General features: G+C 38.3%; 3 protein-coding genes across 3 annotated transcripts in view; 1 reads left to right on the forward strand and 2 right to left on the reverse strand.

The window, feature by feature from the left end:
- The window catches only part of LOC104944896 (formin-like protein 1), a 9,549-nt gene extending 226 nt beyond the window's left edge, over positions 1 to 9,323 (reverse strand). Inside the window, exons 1-14 of the mRNA XM_010770493.1 lie at positions 8,756 to 9,323; positions 6,297 to 6,380; positions 5,852 to 5,938; positions 5,678 to 5,751; positions 4,961 to 5,044; positions 4,724 to 4,867; positions 3,249 to 3,357; positions 2,875 to 2,951; positions 2,701 to 2,794; positions 2,331 to 2,405; positions 2,108 to 2,218; positions 1,093 to 1,242; positions 913 to 1,014; positions 3 to 483 (exon numbers count right to left, since the gene is read on the reverse strand). Coding sequence (XP_010768795.1) covers positions 3 to 483; positions 913 to 1,014; positions 1,093 to 1,242; positions 2,108 to 2,218; positions 2,331 to 2,405; positions 2,701 to 2,794; positions 2,875 to 2,951; positions 3,249 to 3,357; positions 4,724 to 4,867; positions 4,961 to 5,044; positions 5,678 to 5,751; positions 5,852 to 5,938; positions 6,297 to 6,380; positions 8,756 to 8,941 — 1,858 coding nt within the window. The 5' untranslated portion in view covers positions 8,942 to 9,323. The remainder of the gene's footprint in view (positions 1 to 2; positions 484 to 912; positions 1,015 to 1,092; positions 1,243 to 2,107; positions 2,219 to 2,330; positions 2,406 to 2,700; positions 2,795 to 2,874; positions 2,952 to 3,248; positions 3,358 to 4,723; positions 4,868 to 4,960; positions 5,045 to 5,677; positions 5,752 to 5,851; positions 5,939 to 6,296; positions 6,381 to 8,755) is intronic.
- A 908-nt stretch (positions 9,324 to 10,231) lies between these two features.
- Positions 10,232 to 14,968, forward strand: mlx (MAX dimerization protein MLX). The gene is made up of 8 exons (XM_010770486.1): positions 10,232 to 10,306; positions 12,010 to 12,046; positions 12,154 to 12,243; positions 12,828 to 12,937; positions 13,018 to 13,120; positions 13,613 to 13,712; positions 14,244 to 14,445; positions 14,551 to 14,968. The coding sequence occupies exons 1-8, from the start codon at positions 10,268 to 10,270 to the stop codon at positions 14,605 to 14,607; spliced, it is 738 nt and encodes a 245-aa protein (XP_010768788.1). The 5' UTR covers positions 10,232 to 10,267; the 3' UTR covers positions 14,608 to 14,968.
- Positions 14,969 to 15,669: 701 nt separating this feature from the next.
- On the reverse strand, positions 15,670 to 19,599 carry psmc3ip (PSMC3 interacting protein). Its single transcript, XM_010770487.1, has 8 exons — positions 19,455 to 19,599; positions 18,569 to 18,669; positions 18,400 to 18,489; positions 18,187 to 18,298; positions 17,609 to 17,754; positions 17,471 to 17,524; positions 17,048 to 17,107; positions 15,670 to 16,919 (listed from the first exon to the last, which is right to left on the reverse strand). Exons 1-8 carry the CDS (start codon positions 19,471 to 19,473, stop codon positions 16,863 to 16,865), a joined length of 639 nt encoding a protein of 212 aa, XP_010768789.1. The 5' UTR covers positions 19,474 to 19,599; the 3' UTR covers positions 15,670 to 16,862.
- Positions 19,600 to 21,190: the final 1,591 nt, after the last annotated feature.

Consider the following 21,190-nt stretch of genomic DNA (forward strand, 5'->3'; position numbering starts at 1 on the left):
ACCACCGGGCGGAGGAGGCGGCGGTGGGGGTCCAGCACCAGGTAGGGGAGGTGGAGGTGGGGGTCCGGCGCCAGGTGGGAGAGGAGGGGGTGGTGGTCCTGCTCCTGGAGGGGGTGGAGGAGGAGGAGGAGGAGTCGGAGAGGCCAGCCCGTCTGGAACACCAGGAGGAGGAGGAGGAGGGGGTGGGGAAGCAGAATCAGTGACAGAGACACCAGGCTGGGCGGCTGGGAGTGCGGGGGTGTGGATGTACTCCACCACGGTGACAGGCACCACCTGGATGTCCAGCCCCCCGGAGGCGCTGCGTCCCAGGCGGAGCAGCCCCCGGTCCTGCAGCTCCTGGACCTTCTGCTCCAGCTCTGAGGAGGTGGGGGGGGCGGAGGTGCTCAGGCGCTCCCGGTCCTTCTCCCTCTCCCGCTCCAGCTCCCGCTCCCTCTCCCTCTGCTGCAGCGCACTGACCTGGGAGCAGGACTGCCGCAGGCTCTCCTATCTCACACACACACACACACACACACACACACACACACACACACACACACACACACACACACACACACACACACACACACACACACACACCTCAACAACACGTCTTCCATTTCAGAGTCCTGTATTTCACTCACAGAATCATTATTGCGTAAAATGTAATCTCCATCTCAAATAATTGTTATGGTATTTCAATTGCCTTCCATAGAAGTGGTCAAATGCAAGGTCATTTCAAGATTGATTTGACAAGTGCAAATCTTTCTTTTTTCACATTAAAGATAATTAGATTTTACTTTCATATCATGATTATGAAAATAAAGTGAACTGCCACTCCTTTGACCTCATTATAATGAATCACTGTGAGAATGGCCCACCTTGCTGTCTAATTAATCTCATTAAAGTGTGTTGGTGTGACGGGGGGGCACTTACTTTGAGCAGCTCCGTCTCCTTGGTGGCCTGCATGAGCTGAGTGTCAAGTTCAGATATCTTCTCCGTGCTCTGGTTCTCAATCTCCTCAAGCCGGGCTCCCAGCTGCAACCAAGAGGTCATCGCTTTAACATCACATTATCTGATCAAGAATGCAATTTGTCTTTCATTTGAATAGCTGACCTGTACGTTGTGTTCCTGCAGATCGTCCACATGCTCGAGGACCCCCCCCCTGTTCTCAGCGTCCTCCAGCAGGGCTCCAACATCCAGCACATTGTCCAGGTAGGCCTGGATCTGAACCTGCAGCTTCTCGCTCTCTGTCTGCTTCAGACGCTAACACACAGACACAGACAATTATTTAACAAATAAATATGGCAATAATGGGGTCAACTCAGTTGGACTTTATATTGGGATAATAGAATATTTTTGAATTACAGAAACTAGACAAATTCAGTTATTTGATACATTTGTATGTACCTGTTTTTAGCAGTTAATACTGTAAGGACTGCAACTCATTTATTATTTTCATCATTGATTACATTCGCCAGATTAATTGATTATGTGATTTGTTTATAAAATGTTTGAAAATTCTGTAAAATTTCAAATTCAGTTTCCCAGGGAGAGATCAATTATTAGACTACGGTCCAAAATCCAAAATATTCAATTAACAATATTAGAAAACACAGAAAATCATAATTTAAGTAGCTTAAACCAGAACATTCCTATTTGAAAAAGTTAAAAAAATAATTGTTCAATAAACAAAGGTTAGTTTTTGTTGAACGATGAATTGACTAATCTTTTATCTGCTTCTAGTTAAGAAGGGAAGTCATTATTTGATCAATGCAATAAAAAGGAAACTGGATAAGCATGCAGCAGCAACATCCTAATAAATAAGGAAGAGAAAGGGCATTAGTACTAACCAGATGGGAAACACTGGTAATGACATGCATAAACGATGTGTTTATGTGAAAACACCTTCAATGGCTAATATGTTAGCAAACAAAGCTTAATACCACATTATGTTGCTCCTGTGCAACATAAGCTTTCATTTGGAGTATCTGGTAACAAATATCACCTTTTTTGTATCTCTGTTTTCGGTCTCTGCTGTACCATCTCCTCTGGGAATGATCTGCCTGTTTAGCTGATAAATGCTCCCCATTCTGTGTTCACTGACCCCCAAGATATAATTGTTACTTACCCCAAGATACTTGTCCAATCCGAGGTAAGTAAACTCGAACTGCAGATGAACACGGAAGTTCATGTTCTCCACTGAATGGACCACAATGTTTATGAACTGCATGCAAGCAACCTGGAGAGAAACATAAGGACAGTAAAGACTCAATGACATCAATCATTTAAAGGTCCCTTTATTTGTTAATAAAGAAATCAGCCAGTGTTAGGTCGAAAATGTGTGGGCCTACCATGAAGTCAATGTTGCTGTCATCATTGATGAAGTACTCCATCAACTTCTCAAAGCGGTTCCTTTCTCTGCTCACCTGAGAAAGAAATGGAAACATGCATTTTAATTGTTGCCCACAGGGGGGCGGAAGGGTGATATCCTTTACGTAGCTGATCTAAGATACACAAATAGGATATATGTCTTACCCTTGAATGGCCTTTGCAATCACACCCACATGCTCTATAAGTGCTAAAATTATCCCCAAAGTGCATGTGAGGCTTGGAATGTGTCAGTCACAACATGAGTTATAAAATAGAGGAAGTCTAGGACAACGGTATGCCTGAACAAACAACGTTCAGAGTCAAAACAGTAAAATAAATATCTTTAAAAACCTCTGTGAAGTTGTCAAAAGCAGACAGAATGATGTCATGTCCTCCTCTGACCAGACACACTGCAGCCAGCAACTCCAACACAAGCGCTTTGGTCCTGTTGCAGCATAGGAAGGGGTTAGAGAGGGATACAGGCACACAGATAACACACACTTTCTCTCACACAGATGCACACACCTGGGATTCCTGCTGTTGAGGCTGAGGGTGATCTCGTTCACGCAGCATGGGTGAGTCATCACCAGGTTAAAACCAGACTGAAAACAGAAGGAAAGCTTAAACAGCTGGTGCCCAAGAGAGCTGCTGTGTTTAAGGATGCAGGAAACATGATTGTGTTTGGTTTGAGAAAAACAACATTATAAAAGCAACTACCGGTAGTTTGATTTCAGAATGTGTTTTACTTCTACCAAGCACAGTGAAACAGCATTGAGAAAAACATTGGTTTGGTCAGCTCACTGGCTAAAAAACGACTTGTTTGAGAGCATGTTTTTATGCAAAACTTTAGGTATTGGACAAATACTGCACTGTAAGGGAATCAGATTAGGAGGCTTTACCTGGTAGTTCATGATGGCTCGCAGGCACATTATGCACACATGCACATCATCTCTCTGGTAGGATGAATGGGATTTCTTATAAATCTTGTTCCCAATAGTGGAGCTTATTCTGTGGAGGGATAACAGGTGAATAGACACATTAATACATTTCTTGAGGAGAGGGAAAGAGAAGGTGAAGCGGCTGTATGTGCAAATGGTTTAAAGTTGAGGCCCAGAACAGCAGTTTGCCAATTATAACAACACTCCCAGGGCTGTTTTGGATATCCACTGTGTTTGTCTGACAGCTGAAATGTAGTATCAGATGGAAAGGAAAACCAAGAATAAAAAACTCAACAAATAGTGTGAATGAATGCAGTGTGAGAAATTGAACACTTCTCAACCCTAACCCAAATCCAAAAGAACTAGGGTGCTAAATCTCTAATTTAGTTGTTATTAGTACGTTTGAAATGGCTCCATGGACATTGAATTGGAAAAAGGTGTTATACATCACCAAAGGCAATGTTCTGAGAATATGGGAACATTTTATGTCATAAAAATGACACTATATATAGAAAAAAGCACATTTGGGGATGAAAAAAGTAAATAAACATCCTGTGCATTCACAAAATCAATCATTGTGTATAAAGCATCTCCAGATTTATGTCACTGGTTTCTTACTTGCAAAACTTATTTTTAAAAATATTGATTTAACTTTCCTAGACCATGGAAATAACGTATTGGTACTCTTTATTTAAATGGTTTCTATGTTTTCAGGGAAAAAGGCCTTTAGCTTGCCACACTGGTCGTCTCAAATTGTATTTTTCTCCGGTTGGTTGATCTTTCAGTTTTTCACTTTTTATGAGAGAATTTGTTTAACTGTTTTGTAGATCTTGCGAAACAGGTTATTTGCAAAAAGGAAACGATCAGTTCACAGTTCAGCACCACAACAACTGAACTGTTGAAACAACATCTGTTAAACACCTGAACTGTTGAAACAACCATAACATTCATCTGCTGCTTAGAAATTATGTATCTATTTATCTAATATATCATATTCCAATAACTTGCATATAGACTCTTATTGCACTATTTCACTTTTTTTAAACTATTTTTCTTTTCGTATTTACTTGAACTATATGTTTCTGTTTATCTGTGTTATTGTGTTGCACTGGTTGGAAGGAGCCTGTGACTACAGATTGTCCCCCATCGTCAATAACTAAACTGTAGCTATGTTCGTATGACAAAATAAAAACCTTGAACCTTGAACTAAGAAAATGATATGGCATGACCTCTGTCATACGGCACCACCACACCACTTCTGCCTAGTGAGTCTATTGTCTGACTATGCATGCAACCTTAGAAGCTGAACGTTCCTCTTTAGTAGGAAATCTTGATGTGGAGTGCACTTTATATGTATCATTAATTATACATTTCTGAGTACTGGAACCCTCATAGTTGCTGTTCCTCACTAATGGTTCATGTCTGGAGATTCTTACCTCACAGTCAGAGCCCGAGCAGCTCTGGTCATGCCATGTGAGTGAGAGCTCCTGGGGCTCTTGGTCAAGTCTTCCATCGACCTCTCTGCTGGCATTCTTCTTTCTGACAGGCTGCCACCATTTTCAGCACTATCCGCGTCATACCTAAAGGGTTAATATAAGATACATTGTGATAAATAGTCACTTTGTAAGAGCATCGTCATTTTCGGAGGGTTTTTAAACCACACTGGTACTCACGAGGCATCACTTTGTGCATGGGACAGGTATTCCACCAGGACATCCAAACCTTTATTCTGCTCGTTGAGAAACTCTTGAGCCCATCTACAAAAGGAACCACCGTTTTTAAAAAAAGGATGGTGAACGAATGAAACACTGATAAAAAAATGCTTTGTAAATATATCTTAAAGATGTTGCACTTAGATTAGACGTGAAGCAAGAGTTTGTTTCTTTAGAAGGAAGAAATAACATTACGTGAGAAATGATGAATTCATAATCAATAAACCGCGCTATTGCTCAATCCAGTACTTTGTTGACTTCATGTGCGTTTGTGTTTATGTGTGTGTACTCCAACTGACTCCAACTGAACATTAATAATATATTTGTTTATGTATTTCTTCAACATTTACAAGCCCTTTCCATTTTTTTATTTACAAAATAAGCCTCTAGCTGTCTTGAAGAAGACTTATACATGTTAACTTTGGTAATAAATGTATGAAGTGAGAAGTGGGATCATCTTTTCATAGACTACAATAAAATATCACTTCTTGTTGCAACCAGTTTTCAAACCTGGAGGTTGCCACTGGTTTGTAACAGAGTAAAATGTGTTTCTTTTGCTGAGCACATTGGTAAACCAAAAGATATTCCTGTCATCCCTATCTCTTCCACAGATTGATAGTTGGCGGCAATAACAGGGAAAACAGAGTGTTTGAACATCATCATTCTGTTAATGCTCACCCAATGTGATTGGTGCGAAGGGATATCTCCAGATCTTTCAGGACCTGTGTGGCTTCCTGAATCTTTTTCTTTAGCTAAAGTATTAGAAGAGGTGAGAATTAAGACATCCTTTTTGTTCAGATAGAAAATTAAAGACTTGTTAAATATGAAAAGAAGGTGGTCGTTTACACTGACCCTGCGAGACACCCCTCCTTGATCCTGGTAGAAGCTCTTGATCTTATTCAGGTAATTGGACGGGGGGCTTTTCACTTGGAATCGTTCCTGAGGAAGACGTTTTAGAGTCAAAGTACCTTTTGATTCAATTTTATCAGCAACACTGAGATGACTGGACTGAGATGGCACATCTGAAGCTATTATTGCCCCCCCTTGTTAACACAACAGGCACCAAATGCTCACTGTTTCCATGCCGACGCCATCAGTTGTCACCACAGAAACTGTGCTGCAAGGTTTTCACACTGCACTCTGCTCTTTACCACATACCCTATTTGGGTTTTTATGTACTTTGTGTCAACTCTATCTCAGTGAAGAAGTTTCCTGACTCATGATTATTTTGCAACATATATGTTGGGTTTTATTGTGAAAGCAGCTCTTTATCTGTAAAAAAAAAACAAGTTCTTACCTGATCACAGACTAATTCCCACTTCTTGTCATTGTCATACTGACTCAACAGCTTTTGTTTGTCTGGAGGCAAGTTCATGTAGCTCTGAAAAAGACAGAAAGACGCTCATTAATATATGCAAGAATATGACTCTGGATGAAAAAAAAAATTTGAGCTTTGTTTTCTACAATTGAACACCTCCAGTGTAATTCAGCACAACATTTAAAAGTTGTAATCTTTTTATCTTTCTTGCTTAGGCAACAATATTCAAATTTCAACCCAACCAAACCACAGATGTACCTTCTAAAGGGTGTATACCTGCCGGAAATACAGATGACTCATGTTTGCATGCATGTGTTGATGGTTGTCAGTAGGCACCACGCACCAACGCTAACTCGTGTCAACTTCTAAGAAATGAAGGAACTGACATGTGGTGGTGCAATAATGATGTCAACTTTTAAATCACCATGCAACCTTTAGTAAAGATAAAGTTGTTGAAACAAGGCACATTATTACACACTTATTATTTTGTATATATTTGTTGTGTCTTTACTTTGTTACTGGCATTGTTTTAATAAGAGTATGGCAAAATTGTCATAGGACTAACCAAGATTCATAATTCATATAATCTTTCTATAATCTGTATGGTATTCTACATGCATCAAGAACTCCCCACATCCAGAACCTTTTGGTGCCAGTTGACTCAACCAACTAAAGTGTTGACATTTTGCGCAAAAAGGGCAGTTTCACTTATCTCGCTCCACCTACTGTTAAATATTTGACTGATAGAAAAAGGTTATTTCCCCACTCAAATTGCTGTAAGAACTGAATTATTTAATGAACCCACATTAAGTATTATGGATTATTCAGAACCTAATTGGGGAGTTTTAGTTATTAGTTATTAAAGTGCAAGATACTTGAAACATGTATTGGAGCAAGTAGGGTTCTCAATCACTTTCTTTTAAATGAAAAGCCTTTAATTAAATACTTCTATGTTTTGCTCACAGTAGATTTTTGATACAATCTTCCTTTACACTCACAACACTGCTGCGCTCTACACCTGTCATTGGTTATGCAGCTAATACAAAGAAAAGTCATGATTATAACGAATTATCAGTTGATACTGGGTGTGTATCCTAAATATAACATATATAAGTGTGTACATTCAAGCAGTGGTTTGGTCGTGAAATAAAGCTTCATCTTTGGTGGGGGAAGGGAGGAGTCCTGTTGTGGGTTTTGTGGTACAAAGGAAATGTTACTTGCATGAACTTACATGAACATAAAGTAATATACATTTCCCTAAGTTTGGAAAATGTTTTATTTAGGCAAACAATCAATCCTGAATTCTTACAATAAAATAAGGTACAGCCTCGCTCTGAAGTTTGAATATGTGGTGGAGGAAATGAGGTCATACTTTCATGCAACGCCAGTGAGGGCGTTGTAGGTACAAATGGCACAGTCCACCGTTTCCGAGCAAAACATGTCAAACGGATATTTTGAAATAGTTAACGTTAGAGCAAAGCCACACTTATATTTCATGTCCTCTTGTGGCATGACACTCTCAGAAGTTTTGTAAACATATGTGAAAAAGTCAAGTGAATCTTAACATGAACAAAGTTACATATATAATGTGGTAGCCTACATAAGAACTATATATTTGACATTTAAAAAAATCATCAACACTTTTTTGATTATTTTATTTAAGGTATAAAATGTCATGGTCATATTAGGCTGGTTGTTGGCACTTTATATATACAATTGTCAAGGCCAAAGACAAAATCTGAGATAAAGCATGAGGGGTGTCAAAATGCTCTTGACACCCCTTGACATTTTAGTGCTTTATCATCAAATACAATATTCTATATAGTTCATATACGTTTTGATGTGTTATTCTTAATGGTTTTTCAAACAATTAAAGTATTCATCATCAGATTTGGGATTTTCCTCTTGTTGCAAGGATGTTGAAAGAGTGGTGGAACTGTTGCTTTCCGGTCTTATGGTCTAACTCATGTAAATAAGTTGCTCAACTTCCCCTTGGGACCAGCCGCCTGAGCATGCACTAAATCACCCTGTCCCTGAACAGCTATTGATGATCTTTTTTGAAAGCACACATTGGCAAATTGACATCTTCACTGGATCGCATTTAAAGCAGACATTTTTTAAAACGTAGCCATCTGGCCCTGAAAGAAAATGGGCCTCAGTGTTTGGATATTCTTAAAAATATCTAAGAAAATGGGAAATGTTGCCATCACTTACAGTCTGTATTTAGTTCAAATGTTTTTTGGCGGCATAAATCAGTCACAACCCACACGTTTTCAAACAGGGCAATTGCAAAGTTGTGACTCTGAATCATATACCTGCATAATTTTCATAGATCTAACATTTAGCCTCTATTACAAAGCCCAAGCTGCTATTGTTAATACACCAAGTGCATCATCTCTATTTTTGTGTGCAGTAAAGGTGTGTGCCTGTCCACTCACCAGCACCACATTGAAGCGCTCCTCCAGCTCCTCCTCTGGGGGCATGGGCAACTTGGGGGGAGCCGGCTGCTTCTTCTGCAAAGTTGGAGTGGGTTCTCCCATTCCTGAAGCTCCTCCGACTGAGGTTCTGGCCTCTCGGCCCTCAGTCTGTTCCTGCTCCAGGGCCCCTGTGGCCACATTCCCCATCACGAATCTCCACAAGTAATCCAGGAGGAAAGCTTAACACAAACAAACTTCTGAGAAATATGTGTACTTCAAAACAGAGTGACACAAACTGATCACTCTGATTGACAACAACAAGAAGGCCTAAAGAAACCAAGTATTTTGGCCTTTAGGAGTTGAACACCAAGCCTCACTAAATCCACATGAGTCCTGAGGGGAGGTTGGGTGATGAAAGAAGGTTTGTCTGTCCTCCCATCAACCTGTTCCTCTCTGTCTTCAAGTACCTTTGAGAATAAGGCACCACGCCTTGTGGGGGCCTGCTGCTCTAGCAAAAGACCCACCTAGTTTCACTCACTTGTCTCTATATGTGTTGACCGAGAACTCTCCTGGAGAGTGACTAGAGAGGGCTGCGTGTGAGAGGAAGGAGAGTTGAGTGTGACACACTCTGTAACACAGACAGAAACCGCAGAAGCACAAAAGCAGAAGAGTAACTTCCTGTGCATGACAGCAACAGAAGCTGGGGTGGAGGACAAGGTGGAAAATAAACATGTTAACTGTTGTGCTTGTACTACTATAGTGGTAGGTGATAGAGAGTAAAATAATGTTGCACAGGAAGGAAAGCAGAAAGATTGTTGAAGTTTAAGGAGAATTGCTAACCCAGCAGGTGCAGAAGAAACAAAGCAAAATGAACCAACAGGCAAAAGAAACGTTATCCCATGAATTAACTTTCACTGCACCAAAAATTCTTATCTTAAAGAGTGTTTAATTTGCATGGGTTTACATTTGTTTTAGTCACTTTCCTTCATGTTAGGCCAGGTTGATGTAGAAGTCAGGTAAGAGTAGATTTCCCTGAGCGACAAGGTATAGGAGGAAAGATTGTACAACAACGCCACTCAGCGTTTGAAGCCAACATCTGCATGTATAATTGCTGCCTTCGCGGTCTCCTCGGAAATCGTTAACAATGTTAATCGACATCAGAGTTATAACCTACCTAGCTAAATATAACAGTCAATATGTGCAAATAAATGCACAGGACATGGACCCTGTAACGAAATAACGGTTTACTAGTTAATACTATTACAAACAGTAACATTTCATGATGAAGCCTACCTGTTCTTGACAAACGTGTGTACAAGAACAATTTCGATTTGGGGAAATAATATTAAAGTTAGTCGCGGACAATTTTTTTAATTCAAAGAGCAAACCTCTTTTACTATCTGACATCGTTTGGTCTGTGTGGAGTTCTTTTTTAAGTCTGATATTTGAAAGAACTATACACTTTTCGGCAACTTTGGTGGGAAATACGAGAAGCACTCGAAGGCAGCAGCAGAGCTTATTTTACATTTCAAAATGACGGACCCAACAACGTCGCCCGAGGATCATTGGAAAGTAAGTAATGTTAGGTGACAACAACTTTTTGTTAGTTCTTAGGTCTGATGTGTGACGGAACTGATATGTGGATACATGTCATATCTATAAATTGAAGTTTTGCTAACACGAAGAAGGAGCAGGGCTTTGTTAGCTAAAAAGCTAACGCTAGCTAGGTGACAGTTTGCAAACGTCACAGAGCTATTAGCTGTTAGCTCGTTAAGTAAACAAATCGTCCTGAAAGGGGAAACTAGTGTTCCACGTATCTGCACCCACAATAAATAACATTTGTTTTTTAACATTGCATTGTTTCTAACGTCCATGTGAAAGCGAAGTGCATATTCATTAAAAGTCAAATGTGGTGCAGCACCTTAAATTGTCTCAGAAATGCATTGTTTTTGTAGCCCCACCACAATAGTGTGAACCGTGTGAAGCAAGAACAATGTATATGCCCTCAGGATATGACTTAGATCCCTTTCCCTTGTCAGAAGCAATGGCAAAAGCTATTACCAGGCGTTGTGACGTGATAGTATGTAATAATCTAGCTCTTTTTATTGAAATAAAGCTGTATCGAAATATTTCGGTAAAGATGTTGAGCCCATGTGAAACCTTTTTTGGGGTTTTATTCGGGGAACCGATACATATGATGATGTTAGAGGTAGAGGGAGATACACCTTTGGTCAGAGTAGTTATGGTCTAATAAACATGTAGCAAGACCTAGGGTTGAAATGGTCTATGTTTACAACTGCGGTAGGTTAGTTTTAAGGTTTGATATTCTACATCTACTCTGGATCCAGCGGTGTCTTTTAACTAAATAATACCTGTTTTTGGTACATCTTTTTCAACGACTGATGTGTTGTGAATGTGATGTTGTGAAATGCCTTGTTATTATTTTATTATTTTATAATACTTTAATAACATTTGGCAGTTTTTTGCTTAATTTGTATTTATTTATTTTTGCCTTTAGTGTTTTTTTACATTTTCAACAAAAACATTTTTTTCAATTGAGAAATCTGATCACATTTAAATAACATCCACATCATGTTAAATAATGACTCCAAAAGTAAATGCTGCATTGCATAACTACACTGTACAAGTATGACACACCTCTTTCATTTGTATAGGATTCTTATTGCGTTTTTTATTTCATATGAATATTTAATGAAAATTCAGCACTTTTTTAATTGCAAACTATATAATTTGTCTAAATCTTACACATCAGGTGACCCAGAGACTGCAATTCAATGCAGCATTGTACAACAACTCGAGTGAATGTCTATTGTTTATCAAACCTAAAGATAATAATAATAGACGTTATTTATATAGCACCTTTTGTGCAAGGGCTTTACAGATACAGAGGCTGATCACTTCACTGCAGTACTTTCTCAGAGTTTACCTTCTGGAATTATTGGATACAAACTCAACTTGAATGGGGGAACCAAACACTACAGCTACTTGTGTGTTTTGGTGCCCTACATCAAAAAGTGGATCTGTGATTGAAGTAGTGATTGGCTGCACCTCTGTATCCTCCTGCATGTTGTGATTTGGTATCATTTGTGTAATTAGGGCAATGCTCAGCGGGGGTTTAGACTGTCTATCGCGCAGGCTAGGTCATTCGACTATTGTCAGTGTTTTTTAGGGCATCACGATGTTTGCCCTTTTTGTTTCCAAATCTCCTCATCTAATTGATATGTTTTCCATCTCCTGTTGTGATGACTCTGCAGACAGACGGAGCTTTCAGTGACAGTGGCTTTGACCCTAGTGAGTAAATACATTTCTTGGCCATGTGATAGTGACCTTGTCTTTCTGTCAATCTTTGTCTTGCCTCACTGTGAAACATCTTTTATGTCGTCTGTCCTGCTCTATAGGTTTCTTTGCTGAAACGGGCAGAAAGGGTTCTATTGTGTCCAGAGCCAACAGCATCGGCTCGACAAGCGCCTCTTCAGTACCCAATACAGGTATACTGTTTGTAACACTGTGAAACTCACATTATTGAAGGGAGAACATGTACTGCAGTTAGCACAAGTAGAACCATTCTAGATATAAGAGGCCGTAACATTGTCATAGTGAAGTACGCAATAAAGATCTCAAGATATAGCGTGTCATAAAAAAAACTTTCAAAAGGTCTCTTAATAAGATATCAAAGGACAGTTCTTGTTTTAATAACGGGCGTTACAAACAGGGTTTTATGGGTTGCATCTGTCAAATAATGACTAGCCAGGCCAGTTTAAAGTGCATTTTATTCATAGATTGAACTTTATTGAAGCATACATAATTAGCTTCTCTGAATTCTGCTTGGATGAAAAATAATGGTCCAACGTGTACTTATTTCTGTAATGAAAGAAAAAACTAAAACTCCAGGATATTCATTTTAAGTAAATATATAAATTCATCTTTAAATCCCATAAAATCTTGCTATGGCTTTAGTCCAAATAAATATGCTTTATCCTCATTATGTGTCCACCAATAATATCAACGTTGTGCATTGCTCAGCGGTCTGATGCGTGTTTCTAAATCTGAGTGTTGACGTATTCTTGAATAGATGATGAAGACAGTGATAACAAACATGAGACGTCGTATAAGGACTCGTATAAAGATCGGCGGAGACAAGCGCACACGCAGGCTGAGCAGAAACGCAGGGATGCTATCAAGGTAAGTCTCACCTCACAATGCTCGGAAAAGCTTTACAGTTATATATTTTAATTTAATCAGTACTTTATCTTTTTTTTTAGAAAGGCTACGATGACCTCCAGTCCATAGTACCAACCTGCCTGCAGCAGTCTGACTTTGCAGTGGGAGCGCAAAAGATCAGCAAGGCCACCGTGCTACAGAAAAGTAAGATGTAGCTCTTCCTTCAGAACATTGTTTGTGTTTGGAATAATGTTAATGCATTTCTTGGATTGCATTGCAGCTTTATTACAACATGGGTGAAGGTCAGTGATGGAGTAAAGGAGTTTTATTATAAAGTTGTTTTCCTGTCAAGCCACTGTTTTTCTTCTCCCTTCAGTCATGTGATACAAACATGCATGAGCTTGTTGCCCAGGGTTACAGTTCCTGCTCACATTACACCAAGAAACAAAAAAGACAGCAATTGAAGAGAACAAAGCAGTTACAGACATATATAATTACAAAAAGAAAGAAACATATATCAATATAAATATTGAAACAGAGATGTCGGCAATTGCTCAAATGTCTTCATTCAAAAAGTGAAAAAGAGGAAGTAGCTGCATTTGGTTTATGGGGATAACACCTCTTGGCAAATGGACAATTAAATCTGTGTTGAGTGAAGAAATCCCTCACGGAAAACGTCTCTGTATTTCTTTGCAGCAATCGACTACATTCATTTCCTTCATAAAGAAAAGAAGAAGCAAGAGGAGGAAGTAACTGTGCTAAGGAAAGAAGTGATGGCGCTGAAAATCATGAAAACGTGAGATTCATAAACATTCTGTTCTCGTATATATCATATTCGATTTAGACTTCTTGCACTATTTTGTATTTTATGATATAACTATGTTGCATTGTTGGAGGAGCTCGGGTCATAACATTTTCATTGCCATTTCTACACTGTAGCTTACAGTGTGTGCATATGACAGTCAAACCTTTGAGTTTGAATTGAAACAACCTAAGTGATGTGTTTTCCCAAGATTTATTCTACTGTCAGGATTGCTGGCAAACTAAGACCTCCCTACTTGTTCTGCTCAGGCAAATCAATTAAATATATAAAATACAAAGAATTGTGTTAATCTTTTACATGAGAGAACATCTTGAGATAGAAATGCTTTAATCGTAGCAATGAAACAACATATAGTGAAAAGTTCAATAAAAGAACGCAATAGGATATCCTATAATTCTTGGTGTTGATTGTATTTGTGACACTTGCTCAAAGCAATTAGGGAATCAGTTGTTGCTATTAATTGAATCGCATATCTTAAGATGCAGTGATTTTCTTTTTAAATAGCAACTATGAGCACATTGTGAAGGCCCACCAGAACCACCCTGCGCAGGGAGAGGATCAGGTGTCGGACCAGGTCAAGTTCAACATCTTTCAGAGCATCATGGACTCCCTGTTCCTGTCGTTCAGCAACTCTGTTTCAGTGAGCAGCTTCAAAGAGCTCTCCGCCTGCGTCTTCAGCTGGATCGAGGAGCACTGCGAGCCACAGGTATGGAAGACTTTAGACGCTTTGGGACAGCAGATCAGACTCCATCAAAGTTGCTTTTTGTTGATGATGAGTCACAGGTTGTGTGCTTCTTCTGTTCTCTCTTAGACGCTGAGGGAGTTTGTCGTGGGAGTGCTCCGGCAGCTCAATGGACAGCTTTATTGACTCAACTCTCCGACAAACTGACTTTGGGCTTGCTCTGGCCTCTCGGCATGGGGTCAACACTTCAATCAGCCTCAGGCCACACCAGTATTTACACTCAATCCCTGGCTGCAATTGGATTACCTCAACCTCACACTATGGGCCGAGACGAGACGTCGGGTTGGATTGAGCAGTCACATGTTTTCAGAGAAATCCCCCCCTCATTGTATTGTACATACCTACCGTTGTGTATATTTCAGCCTCTGCTGATTGTTCTGCTTTGAAATGCAAGGGGGAACACAAACTTCATTTGAAAAACTGTTTTCAAATGAATGTATACAGTGGAGGAAATAAGTATTTGATCCCTTGCAGATTTTGTAAGTTCACCCACTGACAAAGAAATGAACAGTCTATCATTCTAATGGTAGGTTTATTTGACTAATCTCACTAAGTGAGAGTAAGAATATCAAATAAAATCCAGAAATTGACCTTATATAAAAGATGATTGATTTACATTTAACTGTGGGAAATAAGTATTTGATCCCCTTGCAACAAACAATAATTCAGGAGAGGATCTTCAGAGGAGTGGACCACAATCCTTCCTGTGATGTGCTCAAACCTGGAGACCAACTAAAGAAGTGTCTGACCTCTGCCTGTCCAACAAGGGTTTCTCTTTTATATAATGTCAATATCTGGATTTTCTTTGATATTCTTACTCTCACTGTTTATATTAACCTACCATTACAATTATAGACTGATCATTTCTTTGCAAGTGGTTAAACTTACAAAATCTGCAAGGGCTCAAATACTTCCTTCCTTCACTGTACATACATACAGTTTCATATTTCAGCCTCTGCTACGACATGCAAGGGGACACAAACTCAGAAGTAAAAAAACTGTTTTCAAATGAATGTATATGTTTAACGCATCACTTACACAAGAAGGTGTAGACTGTAGAGGGCATATAGTTTGAATTGGCCGCAGTTCTACTTAAATAAATCAAAACCAAGACTCCTCTCCCAGATTGATAATAGTAATTAAACCTAGCTAATAGAAATAGAGAAGGCTAAAGGAAAAAAAACCTCATTAGCCAAGTCCTGGTGCTAATGGCTGCTCGGCTTCAGTGCACACATGTGAGTCAGCCATACCTCTCTGGAGCACAACATGCTAATGCTATACTACTGGAGGGTTTCTCCTAACTGGAAACGGGAATACACTATTACGTTTGAAAAACTTTTACTTTTATGTGCATTGTTCGTTAATGTATCTGTCACAAGATGACATGTATGCTTACATCTCATGGATGACAGTTATGCAATGTAGGCAGCATAAACCATTTTAGAAAATTATTTATAAAATATGAACTTCAACGCACATTGGGAGGAGATTCTGTATAGTTAGTTATTCAATGTCTATGAAACATTTTCAGGAGATGTTCAATGAAAAGTGTCGATTCTGCAATCTTCTGTGGTCTACAATAAGCAGTCTTAAAATTAAGTTGTTTGAAATGTAATCCTTGATATTTCAATTTCAAGTCAGTGTTGTTGCTTTAATCACAGGGACATTTATTTGTTGACTGTCTTGTTGCCTTGTTATTTGTTGTGTTATAAATGTAATCTACTGTAAATACACATTGAAAGTGAAATCCACAAATCAAAACACATTAAACGATTGTCCTGTTTTAAGTAGAATGGAAATGAAGTGCAGCTGAAAAGGACAGATCATACAAATGGCTAACATCCAGCTACAAAAACCTGTTAAATAGTTTGAATATAGTCGAGTAAGAACTTGAGAATATCTGTTGGCACTTCATTGACGACAAGTACTATCATGAACATGTAATAACTTGGAAGCATTACATAGTCCAGAAACAGTACCAAAACAAGAGGGAAAAACATGACAACCTGCCATAATCCCTTAAGGTCTTTTATTTACAGTTTTCCAAAAATAGGGAACAATATGGATTATAACATGAAAAATAACATACAGCTCTCAAAGCTAATAACTAATTCAATGTCATTTTCCTCAGAACTCAGGATTGCTTTCATGGCTTTTATTTAAAAAGGGTCAAATAAACCAACTATAAGGTGACAAGCATGTGTAAATCTAGAAATTCCACGTTTGAGTCTCGCTCGAAGCTTCTTTTGTATATATATTCTTTTGTTAAAGATGTACAACTATACATAAACAATACACTGTGGCCCGTACTGCTCTGAGGTGTGAGCTATATTCTCAGCTAAGTGTGGCTAAGCCGAAGGAACAAGCTTTTTTTAGACATTTCAAGTACTTGGAACGACCACCTTACAGTCCTCATCGGTCTCAACTCCAACTTCCTCCTGCGAAGGAAACAACCATAATGACTGATTAAAAAGAAATACTGGCACGAAGGCAAAACACACATGCTGTAGACGGTGGCATAAAGTTCAGTTTCAGAGAGTTGGTCCGAACAGCTCGTTTCACTCACCAGGAACTGCTTTTTGCTCTTAGGATACCCTTCCAGGATTGAATCCATCATGTCTGAAGCCTGAGAGAAACAGCACAGCTACGTTTAGGAGTTTAGTTACAACAGCTCGTGTTCTTGTGTTGTAAGTCTACAAAGGATTTTTTTATCGCATCTATTCTAAATAAATAATGTATTATTATTTTCATCAAAGATTTATCATCCGTTATATATAGTTTATGATATATTCTTTGTTTTAAAGTGAAGACAATAATATTTTTTTAAAATAGTGATTTCTTCAGTTTGCTTGTTTTGTCCAATTAAAAATACTTTAAGATATTTAATTTACTATCATATATTAAAAGAAGAAACACAGATTGACATACAGTATCTGAGAAGCTAATGCTTAAAAAATGTCAACCAATCAATCAGCTCTTTGGACATTACCAGTCTCTTCCTCTTCTTCCACTCTTTCACGTAAACATTCCGGTCTGTGTAAACCTGTAAATAAAACATGATGAGCATTTTACCACCATACAGCAAAAATCTATTAAAGTATATTGAGTATGTTTCTGAGATGGTTACCTTCTCTCTCTCTTCGGGTGTGACGTGATTTGTGGCCGACTTTATTTTCTCCACACGCGCTTTGTACCCCGAACACTCTGCTTTCAGCTCCTTGATCTCTGACATCACTTCCTCTGTTCTCAGGGCGCTGTTAAGCTCCTTCACCTCTGTGAGCCAAGATTTCAAACAATGTAAAACATTCCCTTTTATAATGCATTCAAACAAAAACACGGTACCTTAAGCATGGAGAGGAGTCATTTATATCATTTACAGAAAAGGGGCGAAGCCTGCGAGCTAGTTCAGGCAGTCAACTCGAGCACTTATGCTGCATTCATACATAAAGGCAGAAAACTCATAGTATATTATATTAATACAAATGGAACTTCAAAGAATGCTATAAAGAGGTTGCAAAAAAGTAAGTATGTCAAAAATTAAGAAATAAATATTACAAAAAGTCAGGAATGTTTTGTATGGTGTGTAAAAATTATGATAAAAGTTTTAGAATCGCATGTTATAAGAAGTCATACACAATTCATAGTATGGCTGTCTCAAAAGAATAGTATAACTGGTATAGGATGAGGATAAGCCGTTTACTACACCTGCATCCAGCTGTCTGCAGCTCTGGGTGATGGACTGCACGTCTGCGCTGAGCTGTGAAATCTGAGCGTCCATCGCCTTCAGTTCTACATCATCCACGTCTTTAAACTGAGACTGTAGGGAAGGTACGCAGCAGAAGATTAATCTAAACAGCAGTTTTGGCCCTTTGCTGCCTCCTTTCCCTGACAAAACTGTATTCAGATGACAGGACTCACCTGATCAGCGAAATAAATCTTTTGCTTGTTGTATGATTTCTCCTTTATCTTGCCCTCTAGAGCCAGCAGATCCATAGCTTTGACCACTGCCTAGTGAATCACAATAAACAATCATTAAATGTAAGCTACACACATATAAAAACATTTATGTGGCAAGTATTTAACTCACTGTTTTTCCCAATCCATGCTGCTTCTGTAAATTACAAAATACATCCTGAGAACTGTATGGTCGGTTCTTCTCATTCAGATATGCAAGGATGACTGACGTGCCTGTGTCATATAGAAGGACACAAACATTTCAAAATTATTTGTAACATTATGCATCAACATTAATCACTCAGTGCCTGTAATGTGTTGTTCATTTATACTTGTAATACCCCTCTGCTTATAAAGAGTGAGGCCAAACTATTATAAACACATCTCAATACAATGTAGTTCATTATAACAAAAATGCAAAAATACAACCTCAATAATGAAATTATTATTCAAATTACACATGTCTGACAATGTCAACGAAACTGGATTTTATAAACTTCACGAAGTAAGGAATATATGGAAGAGTTGCATTGAATTGTACAGGTGTAACTTGAACAATTGCAACTCAGCGTACAAACAATTATACTCTACAAACCTCAAACATAGCCAGAAATGACAACTACATTTGTTTGTTCTTTAATGGTTGTTTTTAAATGACGCCCTTGACGCACTTTAATGGAAGCGTTAGGTTAGCCCTTATTATCGTAGTTTATGTTTAATGTTAGGTCTTAAAAAGCTTAAGACAATGAAGGTTTATGTTATTTAACATTATATAAATACGCCCCATATACGATTCTTTGAAATAAATGTACTTTGTAAAAGTGGGCGTATTTGGAGTGAGCTCTCATATTGTTTAAGAGCTAGCTTATTATTATAAGGGCTATGTAGCTAACGTAAGGTGATAGCTTCTGAGCTCAAACTGTATTTCAGTGAAACCATACGACTGCCGTCCTCCATATGAGGGTCAGATACGACACCTAACATGTTACAGCCAAACACATCATGACACTAAGTCTTACCGTTATCCTTCTTACTCATTTTCAACTTCTTCAAAGACGCTATTTGTTTTTAGCTTCCAAAACTGAGTTTCGCGCGAAACATGCGTCACGGAACAGATCGTCTATGCTTTAAGATGCATCACACTAAGATATCTCTCCTGCTCTGCGAGAGTAGTGCGGACAAGCTTTGAGTTTATATTTGCGTAGATTTGCTCTTCGACACATGTTGTGTTTGGATTTTCTCTCAACAGCGTTCTTTTCAAAGTGATTTAATTAATCTGCCGCAAATAAATTAGTTGTTATTACATTTTCACGCTGCAAAAAAAAGAATACTTCTCTTTCCGCCAAAGAAATCAGAGTGAGAGCTCAGTAGTTTTGACTACGTTTAGAGCCAATTTATCTAGGCTGTGTTTTTATGTGGGCAAATGTGTAGGAATTAAAATAAAAATCTACCTCATTGATGTTGGTAGAAAAACATATTTGTGACATATTAATATTAAATGGTTTCCAAACAGGGGGTTTGTTGATTGTTGTCTTAAATAACAAACTTTAGAATTGTCTCAAGAGCTTTATCTGTATACGTCATCTGAGATCACTGTACACCTTGTAATGTAATAATACCAAAGAAAGCCTTAATTGCAAACGTTTTATTCAATACGATTCTCACATCAAAACCAGTTACAGAGAAGAACATATACTAAAATGCACGTTACATTATCAAACTGAGGAACAGACTCTTCATGGAGCAGCGATGAGCAACATTCTGTTTAACTGAGGTGCCAAAACCAAGTCAAACAAGTAAGACTAACTTCTTCTCCTCCTCCTTCTTCTTTCACCCTAAAATCCAAGCAAGTATCTATCAGTGCACACTTTTTTTACTTCACCTCCATAAATGTGGATCCAGCCGTTTTATATGCCAACTTGTCATCTGTAGCTATGATTTCCCTCTCAAAAGAACGCATTTAAAGAAATGTTTTCAGCCATTAAAATCCCAGCAATGTTACACTTTTTGATACATGCATTTAAATACAATTCAACTGTGGCTCATTTAAGTGTTAAGTGCCATTTCCGCAGTAAAGTGATATGATTTGTCTATCAAAAAGAAAATCAGGCTGACCAGCACACAAAGCCACATTAAACCTTTACATTCTAACCCTCTAACAGAAGGATACATTTCTATTATCAATTTTGATGTAAACATGTTTCCCTATTAAAATAGTAACATATCCATGAATTGAATAATACTTGATTGTTTTCTCCTTAAAAAAAAAAAAATGCAGCATGACTGTCAACTACATGAAATTCAAGGATGATAAAAGATAGGACATTTGTTTAAACATTACTTTAAAAAAGAAAAGAAACACACAGGTATTAAACATGGACATCATATATTATCGAGCTGTATTAAAGGGCAGGAAAACAGCAAAAGGATTCTGAACTTGCACAGAAAAAGAAACAGACCTCCCCCTGGGAAAAAAAACTCTTTAAATAAAATAAACAACAAACCTAAGATCAAGAGTTCCTCCAGGACAGATATCTTAAGACTGTAAGGGGTGATTTAAAAAAAATTAAATAATCTAACAAAAATACATTGAGATGCCTTCATATGTTAGACAGCAGGAAAGAAAATCATAAAGGAGAACTTAAAACCTTTATCCTAATATTAATTATCATGGAAGAGGATAGCCGTCTAAATCCACAACAACTGAAAAGTGTTTAAAAACGGTTAATTAAAATCTGTAAACCTGAAATATTGT

Source organism: Notothenia coriiceps, unplaced genomic scaffold (genome assembly GCF_000735185.1).
Source record: "Notothenia coriiceps isolate Sejong01 unplaced genomic scaffold, NC01 NC01_scaffold00008958, whole genome shotgun sequence".
NCBI classification, from domain to species: domain Eukaryota; kingdom Metazoa; phylum Chordata; class Actinopteri; order Perciformes; family Nototheniidae; genus Notothenia; species Notothenia coriiceps.